We start from the raw sequence: 15,009 nt of genomic DNA, 5'->3' as shown, positions 1-15,009 counted from the left end.
AATGTGTTTGGATACTAAACTCTAATTTTGGTGTACAAAAGAAAAGGTAATTTTTATAAACATTTTGTATTACAATTTAGTAAATGGGTACGTTCTGACTAAAAGGAAAAATAATGTTTAACTGCTTTTGGTTCAGGAAAGCATGATGTTACTGAAAAATACTATATTTCCCATTTACATAATGCATATTGGAGGTGCATATTATGGCTTTAAAAAAAAGAAATGTTACTATCAAACTGTTTTACTGCTGATGTTAAAGAAATACTAAAGTACTGATAGTTTAAGAAATTACAAATATTTGTCAGCAGAGATGTGATCAATACTGGATTTTTTTCCCTTTTCCAAAAAATGATGATGCAGCTATCACATTTACTCATTCATAAATGTCTGTTTAAAAAAAATTAATATATAGTGGGCATAATATGGGAAGTCATAGGGTTACCTTTACAAGGACCACTCTTAACTTGCTAATTGCCTTAGATGGCTAAATAATGTTACCTGAGTATGTTGTATTTCCTACATGGAATATAAGGAAGTATAGAGAATACTACAGTTAGAGGGGTAGTGTTACTTACTGTAATTCCATATGCTGTGACACCATAAGGAAAACTGGCAACCGTTTTTAAGAGCAGTCACACTTTTCCTCCCAGAAACTCACAATTTTAAATATATTTTTTGCAACTTTCTTTTTAGAAAATGTTTTCCATTTTTCTTAAACTAACAAATGTTTAATTTTAACAAACAGACATTTGCATAATAAAGCTTAAGTTCACAATATAAACAATGATTCTACTGGAAATAATTTAAGATAATAACCTGAATCACAGCACACAGAGAAATGGAATTCTATAAAATACAGTAAAAGAGTAAAAACAGTCTCTGGGAGTTTAGATTTATCATTAATTTAGCCAGTGAGAGAATCTTTTGTAATGATTTGAGTGAACTCTTTTGTCTTTCACCACACTTAATGTTTACGGTATATGGAACAAGCTTATAAATAAATGTTGGGACCAGGCAATGGGAATTTAACTGTTGATTTCAGTAGTAGTAGGATTTGACCCATTGTCTCACAATGTGAAGTGGGATGAGTGTGTGTGTGTGTGTGTGTGTGTGTGTGTGTGTACACAGCATATATATACATATATGTGTACTGACAATATTTCTGTGACTTTGACTATATATGTATCAATATTTTAAACAACAAATTCTGACTTTAGATATCTGAGAGTAACACCTAAGTATCAGAGAACAATGTATAAAGCCCAGATCCTGCAAACACTTACACATATGCTTAACTTTAAGCATGTGAATAATTCTAATTGGCTTCAGCAGGAACATTTGAATGCTCAAAGTTAAGCACATGCTTGTTTGCAGGCTCATGGCCTAATGCTCTGTAGTGGAAACTAACTGCTTAGCAGTCTGTTTCTCTCAGAGTTCATAGAGTCTGTCCATATTTAAAAAAAAAAAAAAGTTTTACAGAGCAGGTTCCTTTCAAAACTCCTGAGTGAAGTTAAACTCTTTCTCAGTGGTTCCACCATGTGAAATGTTCTGTAATTATTAAAACAACAAGGAGTCTGGTGGCACCTTAAAGACTAACCAGACTCCTTGTTGTTTTTGTAGATACAGACTAACACGGCTACCCCCTGATACTTGTAATTATTAAGATATTATACAGTCCCAGTATTGCTCTAGCTAACTTCAGTTACTCATTAGAGGACCAATATCATTTGAAGGAACCTATAATATTTTAAAATACACACACAGACAAGTCCACGGAACAGGGAATAATCTCCTGGATCTTGATCAAGGTTATTAACACCTCAAAAGTAGAGGTGCTCAGGTCCAAGTTATAGGTTGAATCTATCTCTAGTAAAGATGTTTAGATAGTAAAGGCAGATAGTAGTAGAGAAAAATCCCACTAGAGTGATTGCTCCTTTAAAACTTGCCAGATTTCCCTTATATGTATACATAAGTTCAGTTTTTGTAATATTCTTTATACAAACTACTGGAAATATCATGGGGTAGTGTTACCAACTCTCTCAATTTTATCTTGACACCAACAGCAGAACTCCAAATAAAAAGAATCCCATGCTTATTTTTTTAAAATCCATAATTGATAAACCAATCTCATAAGTTTAGGGAACTTACCCATGTTTTTTGAATGCTTGGAATTGGCGATACTGCATTGAAAATACTGAGAAAATATTATTGGCAAGCTTTAAGTGTGACTAGTGTAGGTAATTTTGCCAATCCCTCTGCCAATGCAAAGTTATTGCCTACAGTATATTTTCTAGTGCTTTGTGCAGCTTCTTGTTAAGCATCTCCAGGGATGGGGTTTCCAGTATATACTAAGCATTATGTAACTGCAAGACAAAAACTGAGCGGCAAAGTCACTACTAGACAATCCCCTGTTCTAAATGGTCAGTGGATTGTTAATAAAAATACCATCAATGTCATAGTGAAGAAAGAAAGGAGGTAAACAATTCAGTACATTTAAAATACTACATGTGGTGTTTTGGGGCCTGAGTGCACTGAGGTTATGTCTACACAGCAATTATCCACCTGTGGCTGGCCCATGGGACCTGACTTGGGCTCACAGGGCTCAGGCTTTGGGGCTGTAAAATTGCAACATAAATATTCAGGCTTGGGCTGGAGCCTGAGCTCTGGGACCCAGTGAGGGGAAGGTTACCAGAACCTGGGCTAGGGACATAGGTGTTTCATTGCTGTGTAGACATACCCTTAGGCACTTAGAAGCCTAGCCCTTAGTCAATAAGTATAATTATTCAGTCATGACTATTGAAAGGTAGTGTTCAAATTTTGAAAAATTAATTCCATGTAGGAAGTAAGGCTGCCTTGCATGACGTAATACATTATTCTTCGCTCTTATACAGCATCTTTTAAAAATAGGTTTCAAAGCACTTCACAAAGGGCAGAGCCTTAGCTCTATAATCAGAGGGATATTAAAAATGGTCTGGATTTAAAAAAATTAAAATTCGAAAATACTCTTTTCATGGGCAACACAGCAGGTGCCATATAAAGAAAATGTGTGTGACACATAGTATATTATATCTGCATTCCTTTGCGATCACCTGCATAATTACTCATGGTTTTGCCATTAATGAATGATGCAATCATCCAAAACTCACGCCTTTAGAATATCTATACCTCACAAGTCATTATGTATTCACTTTACCCTTCTGAAATGTATTCATTTATTTTGATCTTTTAAAAGATCGCAGCTCAGCTAAATGGTGAGGCTGCTTACATGGTGGAAAATTAGCAGCTGTTTAACACTATGTAGTAACACCACAGAACAGAAGGAGCAAATATCCTGGCTAGGGTCTGATTCTAAGATCACTGAAGTCGGAGTCCAAGTGACTCTATAGGTTTGAATCAAAATCGATTTATCTAGTTTTGTCCATATGGAATTTGGAAATGGAACTTAATATATTGTCATATTCATTGATTTTCATTTCATGTTTAAATGCATTCCTTGATGCATAGAAAATTGAAACATATTAAGAATGTATAACTGTCAACAAGCTAAAATCCAAACAGTTTGCATCATAATCTCACTTTACTTCTTACCTCACAGGGCTGCTGTGAGAATAAATACATTAAAGATTGGAAATGGTTTGATATCTACTGATAAATGCTATATGAGAGTGAGGTGGTATTATATAATGCTACATACTTCAGTTGCAACTAATCCCCCCGGTATTATGATAGAACATTGTTTTGAGTTAACACCATCTGGTATACTGTTAGGCATCCAAGATTCTTTAGTGTATGGTCAATGTATTGCACCATTATCAGCTGTTGGACTGTGCTTTATTTGAGACGTGAAAGCAATAATTCATTTGCAAAAGATTAGGCAAAGCTGCTGACTGAAAGATGCAGTATTAATACAATATGTATATATGCTTTTGTGTATGTAACTGTGTGCATCTACACAACACATACTGTATGCAGTGGTGATATCCATGTGATACTTACATTTGATGTGGACACAGCAGCAAAATCAGGACAGATGCATGCATGGAATTAAGTGGCAAGTGGCAACTTTTATTAAACTTTAAAACAGGGCCAGGGTGCTACTCACCCATACTATTCTATACCAGGAAATTAATTGGTTCCAGTGTGGGAGTTACAGGGTTCCTATCTTATAAACATGGGGTAGGCTGGGTTCAGCCTACCTCCCAGGACTCAGCTCTCTCTGAGCTCTAGCAATCTTCCCCCTCCCCCATGAGGGGAACAGAGATTGCAGTGGGGTGGGGAACTTGGCCTGCAAGGACCCCAAGTTCTCACCCTATCACATGAGCCCAAGGCCCATCACCAAAATCCCAGGTCTTTTTCCTCTGGGAACTGTTAATTTTGTTCTCTTAACTGAACTGCAAACCAGCGACAAGTTGTGACAAATAAACTACACCACCCCAGTACCTCAGTTAGATATTAGGCGCATTTCCACGTAACCCCGTTGTGTCTTGAAGATGCTGTGAGAAGGCAAAAAACTCTCTGGTCTTCTGTCAATTGGCCCATGGGAGAAAAGAATCCTTCCTGACCCCCTAAACAGGCAATTGGCTAGACCCAAACTATCTCTCTGGCCTGGTTCCTGTTCCTAGTTCTGGTGGGTAGGATGGCCTGCTGGAATGGAGCCAAAAGAGGCTCAACATGGCCCCTGCACCTGGTTAAATCCTGGGAGCTGGGGAATGCTGGCCAATCAGTACCACTCTCTCCCAGCTGGCCAATAGGTGCCAAATTCTCCCAGTGGGAGGAACTACCTATTGTTCTTTGGCAAGTGCCTCCCTCCCTTGCTGCTGGGGCTGTCCCCATTTCACTGTAAGCCCCAACAAGTTCCTTCACCCATTGATGCAAGTGGATGGCATTTATCTTTCACCTAAGTCACCTTCACTCTTCTCACTAATCACACCTCTCTGCCAGGGCTATTTATAACATTCCAAAACTCTGAACAGCTTTGAAACCAATTAAATTGCACCAAGGACCGGGATTAGTCCATAGTTTAAGTGTATTGGGTGTATCACTTATTCCAGCTCCTGGGCAGGAGGGATGATTGAGTGGTTAGGGCACTGTCTTACGAAACGGGAGATCCAGTTCAATTCCCTGCTCTGCCATGGACTTCCTGTGTCACCTTGAGCAAATCAGTTAGTTTCTCTGTGCCTCAATTCCCCAGCTGTAGAATGTATATAATAGCAATTTTCTACCTCACGGGATAGAAAATTTTGAGGATAAATGTATTAAAAGATTTGAAGCACTTTGAGATCTACTGATGAAAAGTCCTATTTAATAAATAGGCATTATTATTTATCATCATCTTGGGTTGGGGTGAGGTAGATCTTGTTTTCATGGTATGTATATTATATAGGACTCATTTGTATATGAGCAAGAATATATATATGTTCTTCTTTAGGTGTGCCTTGTCCACCTTTGTGCAAACCACACTCCATTTTGCAGCTAAACAATGTCATTTATTATTAAGGCTAAGATTTTGTCACGAATATTTTTAGTAAAGGTCAGTGACCAGTCACGAGCAATAAAAAAAAAGTAATGGAAGCTCGTGACTGGTCCCTGACTTTTACTAAAAATATCCGTGACAAAATGGGGAGCTCAGCTGTGGGATCCCCCACACCACCCGTGGCAGCTCGGCACACCCAGGGGGCCCCTCGCAACTCCCGGCTGCTGTGGGCTGAAGTCACAAAGGTCTCTGGAAGTGACGGATTCCGTGACTTCCACGACCTCTATGACAAAATCGTAGCCTTACTTATTATGCATTCCACAGTTTGGAAGGATTGGTTGACCAGAAATTGTTTAATTTCGAATTGTTTTTTAAGTTAATCACTTAATATAAATTACCAGCTTACTTTGCAACAGTTGTTATTTTAATGTTACATAGCTTCTCTGCTAAACTTACTGTACACTATGTATTCAGTGCTCTAGCCAGAATTTAGCTCTAATATCCATACAGTTTTTAGCAATGGAGGGGAAAATAACCTAAACTCAAGGCAGTGACAGTCTCTTGCAACAACATAGCCCTAATCCCAACTGCGACTTCTATATATTGTTGCAATACAGATGCTAAATAAAAATAACAGACTATACAGAACGATAAACCAGAAATTAAAAAATAGGGAACATTATTTTTCAGTACAGATTTTGTATCAATATTTTTGTTTATGCAATGTACAAATCAACTTTTTAATTTCAATGTAACCTAATTGTGTGTGTGCGTTTCTAGGAAGAAAAAAAAAAAAAAAAGGCTAGAAAGATGGAGGAAATGAAAAGCTAGACAAAAACGGAAGCCTTTCTTATTAGCTGGTTTTGTTTCAATGTATGACAATATTACCTATATGTCTTCACATTAGTCTTCATTATTTTGTAATCAGCATTTTGCGCTCTCATAGGAAGAATGCAATCTATTCTTTTTCAGTTGGCCTCGTCACTTTTTTCCCATGGTTTTAGTAGTAGTATGATTGCAAAATAACTTTTAAAAATATCCTAAGAGATCTGTGTGATTTATTTTGGATATGTTCTGAACCACATAAAAAAACAAATTAAAGACATATTCGTCTAGTAGTTCAGAGTATGCTTTCTGAGATTTAGCCTGTTTTTTTCCTTTCAATACTCATTGGGTCAGCATCAGAAAGTGTCTCTTGTTTCTGTTAAATCAAGAGCAGCACTAATTTTCTCCTGGTCCTCTGAATTCTCCTGTACACATTTTAATGTCCAGTACAACTAAGTAGCCTCCTATATAGTTTACTGTATAAAGCAGGGATGGGCAAACTTTTTGGCCTGAGGGCCACATCTGGGTACAGAAATTGTATGGCAGGCCATGAATGCTCACAAAATTGGAGCTTGGGATGCAGGAGGGGGTGAGGGTTCTGGCTGGGGGTGAGGGCTCTGGGATGGGGCTGGGAATGAGGCATTGGGGTGCAGGAGGGTCCTCAAGACTGGGACTGAGGGGCTTGGGGGACAGGAAGGGGATCAGGACTGGGATGGGGAGGTGGGGCGCAGGAGTGGGTCAGGGGTGCAAGCTCTGGGCTTGCCTCAAGCAGCTCCTAGATGCAGCTCCAGCACCTCTGCGCGCCACCCCGTCTGCAGGCACCATCCCTGCAGCTTCCATTGGCCATGGTTCCCGACCAATGGGAGCTGCGGGGGTGGTGCTTGGGGCAGGGGCAGCGTGAATGAATAGGAGCCAGAGGGGAGACATGCTGCTGCTTCCAGGAGCCGCACGGAGCAGGACAAGCCCCCAACCCTGCTCCCTGGCTGGAGCGCTGGAGCAGGGCAAGCTCTGGACCCTGATCCCCGGCGGGAGGTCGAGGACCAGATTAAAATTTCTGGAGGGCCGGATGCGGTCCCCGGGGCCATAGTTTGCTCACCTCGGTATAAAGTGTACTCAGTTGAAGGCCTTTTTTAATTCCTATTGGACAGATTTTGCCATTGTTACTCATGTTGAGTGTAGTACCTTACTTTGCAAGCAGTCCCTCTGAAATTATTCTATAACAATTCCAATGGACCTGAGTGTGCCACGCTTACATTACTAATAGTACCTTACTTTATGAGGAGTCCCACTGATGCCACGGAAATCATGGGCAGTGCTCACAAAGTAAGGTACTGTTCAAGCAAGGAGAAGTTGCAGAATTTGGCCTTATGTTACTCAATCATACAAAAAGCAGGGTTGTTATAGTGGAGGAAACAAAACTATATATAATATACTATAGTCAATATGCATGTACATGCATTTTTTCAGTATCTATTTAACTAATTAACATAGTCATAATTATAGGGAAGTCAAAGAGAAAGCTCTCTGCCCCTTCCAATCACCCAAAATTTCAGCTTCGGAAGGATAACAATTGTCTTTCTTAGAATCACCAACACCATGTGCCAAGCCCAAAAATCTTGGGATTGGCTTAAAAATCAGATTCTTTTAAAAACAAACAAAAAAACCCCTGACTTTGGGATTCTTTTTATTTGCCTTCCAGTTTTTGAGTCTGTCAAGTTCATGCTTTCAAACTTTTCTTTGCAACCATGAAGGCCAGAAACTTACTTTAAAACAGGGCTCCACTGAGTTTTAAGTGATGAATAAATCTTAAATGGTCCCTTTCTGATATGATATTTACCCACACATGCCATGAAAGGATTAATATGGATTTGAGAAGCCAATTAATCACCGAGTTTGCACCTGGAGGATGGGCCAGAGATAAAGCCTAGCTTGGGAGAGGGGGAGAGCTAGAGCTTTTTCCATAAAGAACTGGGTGAGCCCAGGTGGAGAGTGGAGACCCAGGGGAGAGGCGGGAAAGAGGTCCCTCTCTCTGGGAAGCAACATAAAAGACAGCTGAGAATTAGAGAAAAGCAGACAGTCTTCTCCAGGGACAAGGTGGAAGCCTGACTTGAGACAGGGACCTGAGGAGTTGTAGTTTGCTTGAACCCCTAAGTGAGGAAAGGAGTGTTCCCAGCTGCTGGGCTGTGGGGTTGATTGAGGCACAGAAGCCTGTGGCTAGACAAGAGGATAATCTGTTGCCTGTTACAAAGTGGCTGCCAGCTGAGCCCAGCTGGGTTGAATGTTTGGTTTTGCATACATTTTTGTTGAACTTTGGTAAAGGACTCTGTCCCCAGAAGGGACTGAACTCTGTAAAGTAGTCTGGCTGGAGGGCTAGGACACTCCTACATATGGAGTAGGCCAAAGGACAGTGGGAGAGAACTGAGGGAATGGGGGCTGTGATGCCATATCCAGCCCAGAGAGGGTGTGTTGAGGCAGCAACTTTGCTACACCTTGTTATACAGGAGTTAATCTTGCAGTATGTATATTTTGAGAAATATAATGATGGTTTTTACTGTTACTTTTTCTGACTGCAACTACACTTCAAATTTCCATATGGTCCAAGGATCTTAATATATTGAACATCTCCCAGAGCCCGTTTGTGTGTGAACTATGAAAGGAAAACATGACACCATCACCAGCTGTTCAGGGCAAGAGATGACTTCCAACATGAAACCTGGATTTGAAGAGCAATGCCTAATTTAAATAACATTGCTAAATGAGAGGATGTTCTCAGGTTGCTTCACATGGACTAAGAAAGACTGTTTTGATTTTTGGTTTGCAAAAACACCTCATTTGCTAGCTTTAGTTTTTGCAAACCCAGAGATATTTAGTATCAAGTTTCTATTTTATCTGAACCATGAATTTTGGGGGGGGTTCAGTTCTGGTTCATCTCTAAATCCAATGGTTGGATCGACATATAACTTACCCTTTCTATGGTGTCCTTTTATAGATAATCAGTTCTGAAGTTGCATAAACCTTTTGTGCTTAACAGCTATCCATGACTTCAGAAAAGCATTAAGTGGTTGAGTTTACATCAGTACTGATAAGATCAGTAGTTAAATAATGGATTATATGTCAGTAACAGCACATTGGAGAGGTTTTTTTATGAAAGCAACTGTTTTATTGTATGTGAAATATAGAAGTTTTAAAACAGAACCCACAGTACTGAACATCCAGCAGGGTGAGATGTGGTTCATTTCAGGTCTCCTAAGACTCTTTTTACTATATTAGACAATAAGTCCACCGTAGAATTTAGAACCATGTATGGAAAATATTATAACAAACAAAATAAATGTAGTAAAAAGATTCAAAATTTTACGTGACCTCTTGTAATTCTCCAAGAACTTTACTCCAGGGGTTCTCAAACTGGGAGTTGGGACCCCTCAGGGGGTCGTGAGGTTATTACATGGGGGTCATGAGTTGTCAGCCTCCAGCATTTATAATAGTGTTAAATATATAAAAAAGTGATTTTAATTTATAACGGGAGCTCGCACTCAGAAGCTTGCTATGTGAAAGGGGTCACCAGTACAAAAGTTTGAGAACCACTGCTTTACTCTCTCTGTGTCTTCTACTTTTGTGCTTTTGGGAGGTGGTTGTAGATATTTTGTAACCTACTGGAATTTGTAAATGGCTTTTCACGGATCCAGAACTACTTAAGTTAGTGGTATATGGTATTAGAAGATTTTACCAGGTATTTTGAAGGGATACTTGCAGTGCTGCAGAGCCTAATGAAACTAATATTTCTATTTATCATAAGAGAAAGTTAAGAGAAATAACACACAACTTCAAGTACTGTAATTCCCACAATGAATAACCTAAATTACTTGAATCCTGTGAACTTATCAAGAAAATCTCCTGTATGCCAAATGTACATTAAAATGGGGTGGGGTTTTGGCCACGTGTGATGCTGGTACAGCATATCTTACTTCTGCAGTGGAGTGGCCGAGCTGAAACTCTTGTTTGAGGGGTGGTGAACTCCATATGTGTGTATTCAAATCCATGCTCCTTTTTTCCAGAGGGTTTTGTGGGTGGTTTCGCTGTTAGATTTCTAGCTTTCGGAGCATCCAGTGTGACACCAGAAAAGGCTATCCTTCCTGAGGAAAATAAAATATAAAAATAAAAAAATGACTTCCAGAGGTGGCCTGGAAAGCCAAGTTCCTTATAGTGGGATCAGGGTATAATCATAAAAGGAGGAAGTTATGAAAGACTTGAAAATTACAAATAAAAACACTTAACTAAACTAAAGTAAAGCAATGGTGGCTCTTTACAGCAGATAGTTTTTATCCTTTTTTGATGAAGATAAAATATGATGTTTATCCACTGCTGTCATTGTTCCCCAAATACAACTTTACTCACCATCAGCTGTTCCAAAATTCTATGGGAGACTACAGCCCCAGTTCTGCTTTTGTTAGTGTTACTCCAGACTTCCATCAGTATAACTAAGATGAGATTCTAGCCCTACTTTTCAGAGGCATACCATCATAATCAGGGCCAGCTCCAGGGTTTTGCCGCCCCAAGCAGCCAAACAAAACAAAAAAAAGAAAACAAAAAAAAAAGTCACGATCGCGATCTGCGGCGGCAATTCGGCGGGAGGTCCTTCACTCCGAGCAGGAGTGAGGGACCATCCATTGAATTGCCGCCAAACAGCTGGACGTGCCACCCCTCTCCGAAGTGGCCGCCCCAAGCACCTGCTTGGTAAGTTGGTGCCTGGAGCCGGACCTGATCATAATGCTCCCCAGAAGGCAGGGGAAATAACCCTGTAATTTTCCACAAATTTGGGCTCATTCTTGCAAACACTTAGAGTAACTTTCCCCATGTTCCTACTCTTGTGCATATCGTTATTCACATCTCTAAGTGTTTGCATTATAGGGTCCTAAAATGACAATGTTTCTTGCAATTGTTACCATTCTTTGTTGTCATTTTCCCCTGGCTCTTTGAAAGAATAAAGTATCTTTATTGTTGGAAAAAGAGTGAATAAGATTCAGTCACTGGGTTTGAGTCAATTAACAGCGCTGCAACTTTCTTGCTCAGGAGTGTGAAAAAACACCCCCGTGAGGGCAGCAAGTTGCAATGCTGTAAAGCACCAGTTTAAACAGTGCCCCGGCACTGGGAGCTACGCCCCTTATTGAAGTGGGTTTTTTTAGAGCGCCGCAACCACATAAGCCATGTTAAAGCGCTGCCACGGAGCACTTTAGGATTGCCAGTGTACACTAGCCCTAAAGTGAGTTTTCTGCCATGTCTTTGATATTATGTGTTTGCCATCAGTCTTTATTACATAATGTCAGTGTTTTCCAAACATTTGAAAATTGAGTCCTTATTCAGAAGAATGAAACCAATCTTTTCTTCCACCTGCTATGTGGTGTTAAAGGCCTACACATCTTGATTTCTATCCCATTTGCTTCCTACACTTTGGGAAATACTTTGTCGTTGGCACATCCTCTCCTTTCTTAAATGATGTGATAAGCAGTGAAATAGTTGTGTGCATCTGAAGTAGTATCTGTTGAAATGAATGGGGGGGGGGTGAGGGGACTTCATAATTCAGAGCTGCTATTTCAGGTTTTCTGAAAACTCTGGTAGATGTAGGCATCTGTTACTCATTTCATGCTTGAAGGTTTTCTTTGCAAATGTAATAGCTAAAATGTGTGTTATAATTAAACCTGAGATTCTGGAGAACAATTGTCAGGTTTGTCCATGCCTGCCCTTCCAATTACCCCTTCACATGCAATTCAATGAGCACATGCCTTGCACTATGCTGTATTTATGTTTAATTTTTAATTTTTTTCTAATGTATAATTCTGTTTGTAACCAATTTTATTTGTTTTTCAGAATGAGATGAATGCCATAGCATCATCAGGCCTCTTCTTCAAAGATGGTAAAAAGCGCATTGATTACATCTTGGTCTATAAAAAGTCAAGTCTACAAATAGAAAAAAGAAACACTTTTGAAAAGAACTTGAGGGCAGAGGGCTTAATGTTAGAAAGAGAGGTATGTCTTCTAGTATATATTTATTCTGAGATGACCTAGAAATTATTGTGATAAACTATTAAATGTTAAGAATATTCCTAATTTGTTACAAACAGACTTTCAAAATTATAAGTGCTGACCAGGATTTTAGTGTTATATGTTACCATCTAAATCAGAAAGGGACAGATTCACCACTATGTTGATCTTGTTTATGTTGGCATTATTCCATTTAAATCAGTGGAGATGAACTGATGTATGGAGTGGTACAGTGGTCAATTGGGCCCTATCTCCTTAGAGTTTTCTTTCTCACTCTCCCAGTTGGCACAGATGGGAGCACTGTGAAGTAAAAACTGAAGTCCACCCACTAGTCAGTCCAAACAGCATTGATAGGCTCGAAAAAGAGTCCCTTCCCAAACTTCTTTTACTGATTCAGACCAGGGACTTTAATATGGATCTCAGCATCCAGCTAAGTGTCTTCACCACCAGGTATTGGTTCTTCTGGGGTGATGGAGTGTCTATCTCTGGTTTTTCATGAGAAACTTTGAAAGGGTAAATGTTTGAAATTTTTTAAGGGAGAAGATAACCATTTACCACCCACTACTCTATGAGATCTACTCTACTCTACAAGATGATGAGGTTGATAAGTCCCATCTGATTCCCCCAGAACCATTTTAACAGTATGCTGAATTGGTGGCGTTGTTGGGCCAAGGATAGCAGTAAGATAAAATAGGATGTCTATCCACTGCTATAATATTTCCCCAAATACAACCCCCAATACAACTACTCTGATAGCAGTAATAGCTCAAAATATCTCATCTAAGGGATTTAAAGTCAGAAATCCTGCTAGGAAAATGTGTTCTGTCTGTTTTTGAATTGTAGATTATAGAGCAGGAATATTTATGTACAGACTCAATTCAGAAGCAGGCTCTGCACTTTATTCTCCTCTCGCTTGTGAACTTCCATGGCATTCAGTGGAATTACTACTGATTTACACCAGTTAAATGGAGACCAGAATAGGGTCTTATTTAAACAAAGTTGTTAGACTCTTTCAAGTCATTCGTGCACATACCTACATACCGTCTTAGCTAATTTGACAATTATTGTATTTAATATTGTTGTTACTATTTTGATCCAATCTAGCAAAACAGAAAAAAAATCTGAAAATGTCTGATATTTTGAAAACAGAACCATTATCCCCAAAAGCAATAAACTTGACATTTTAGAAAAGTAAAGCTTTCTAAATTCAGATTTTAATTTGAATATCCGCTAATTCTCTAACAAGATATTGTTTAAATGTGACAAGTTTAGATGCAAAACAATCATTTTGAAAGAAAAAAAATCATGCAAAGCAACATTATAAGTCTGTAAAATGACTTAAAACAAAACTGTAAATCTTTTTAGTTGTAATGTAATTTATTCTTAAATTCACTTTATTTTTTCAGTCCCCTTAATATGACACCTTGCAAGCTGCCATGCAAAGACAGTATAGTTAAAAACATACATTATTGTGCACTTCCAGTGTTATGTAGATAACATTTTCTCCCTATTATCTGTGTTTTAAAGGTTGTTTGCAGTGATGTTGTAGCCACACGAGTTGGTCCCAGGATATTAGAGAAACAAGGGGGGTAAGGTAATATCTTTTATTGGTTGATGGAAAAAAAGCAAGCTTTCAAGCTTAACTAGACCTGAAGAAGAGCTCTATATAAGCTCAAAAACTTGTCTCCTCCAACCACGGAAGTTGGTCCAATGAAAGATATTACCTCACCTATCTTGTCTGTCTTAAAGGTTAAGCGTTGAAATGATTAATATTCCTTCAAGAATTATAGAATAAAAGTAGCATTTCCTTTTAGATATGTGTAAGAAATATTGTCATGGACCCAACTATCTATCCTCAGGCAAAATGCTCTTTGGCTTCAGCACGGCAGTTTTCAGTGAGTAAGAACTGCAGGATCATGTCCACTGATAAGAACTGCAGGATCATGTCTGCCAATATTTATAAATTGGAAGCGGTCTGTCAGCATAGTGGATGAAATTCAATCCTTTCCACAACATGTTGACTGGATAGGAATTCACCACCAAGTAACAGGCAAAGTGTGGGGCATCTCTGTAACTAATCCCTTTACACCAACTGTTCCGGCTCCCTGCAGTGGAATAGTGGCTCTGATCTCTTTTTGTCAGATTCACTGGGCTCTCTGGGCTATCCAGATCCCCTTTTTGTGTGCTGAATGATGTAGAGCTGGCATTGGAGGGGTGAGAGTCCCCTATATGCCAACTTCACAGCCATCTTCCTCTCATACAGAGGATGTTCTACTTTTCCATTTTGTGTTCGGAGCCTTCTGCAACTTGATTGTCTTGGGATGTATTTTACTCAGAGTACTAGTACTGAGAAGCCTGATAAAACAAGGGGAAAGAAGTGAGGAGAGATAAAGACAGAAAGCATGTTAACTATGAAGGAGATTTGATGGAATTACTTTCTAATGTCCTTCTTGCTGCTTGCATGAGACACTCAGACCTGAAGTATTCTCAGGTCTTACTCTCACTCAGTGGTGCAAGATCAGGTGCTAAGTGTATATTTAAAAAAATTAAAATCCGCATAAGATTTTATAATCCTTTCACTTGAAAACAAAATGAAATAGGTAGTAGTAAAAATTATTCCCAATCCACACATACACCATAGCAAACCACTGTCATGTCCTGATTGACAAACC

At 39.1% G+C, this 15,009-nt stretch overlaps 1 protein-coding gene across 1 annotated transcript in view; it reads left to right on the top strand.

The window, feature by feature from the left end:
- The window catches only part of ANO3 (anoctamin 3), a 348,638-nt gene that overhangs the window by 245,983 nt on the left and 87,646 nt on the right, over window positions 1–15,009 (top strand). The window contains exon 5 of the mRNA XM_054026242.1: window positions 12,164–12,322. Within this exon, the coding sequence (XP_053882217.1) occupies window positions 12,164–12,322 (159 nt within the window). The remainder of the gene's footprint in view (window positions 1–12,163; window positions 12,323–15,009) is intronic.

Source organism: Malaclemys terrapin, chromosome 4, assembly GCF_027887155.1.
Source record: "Malaclemys terrapin pileata isolate rMalTer1 chromosome 4, rMalTer1.hap1, whole genome shotgun sequence".
In the NCBI taxonomy this organism is placed as follows: domain Eukaryota; kingdom Metazoa; phylum Chordata; order Testudines; family Emydidae; genus Malaclemys; species Malaclemys terrapin.
The sequence above is the reverse complement of the archived record's forward strand: the minus strand, read 5'-3'. Positions and strand labels throughout refer to the sequence as shown.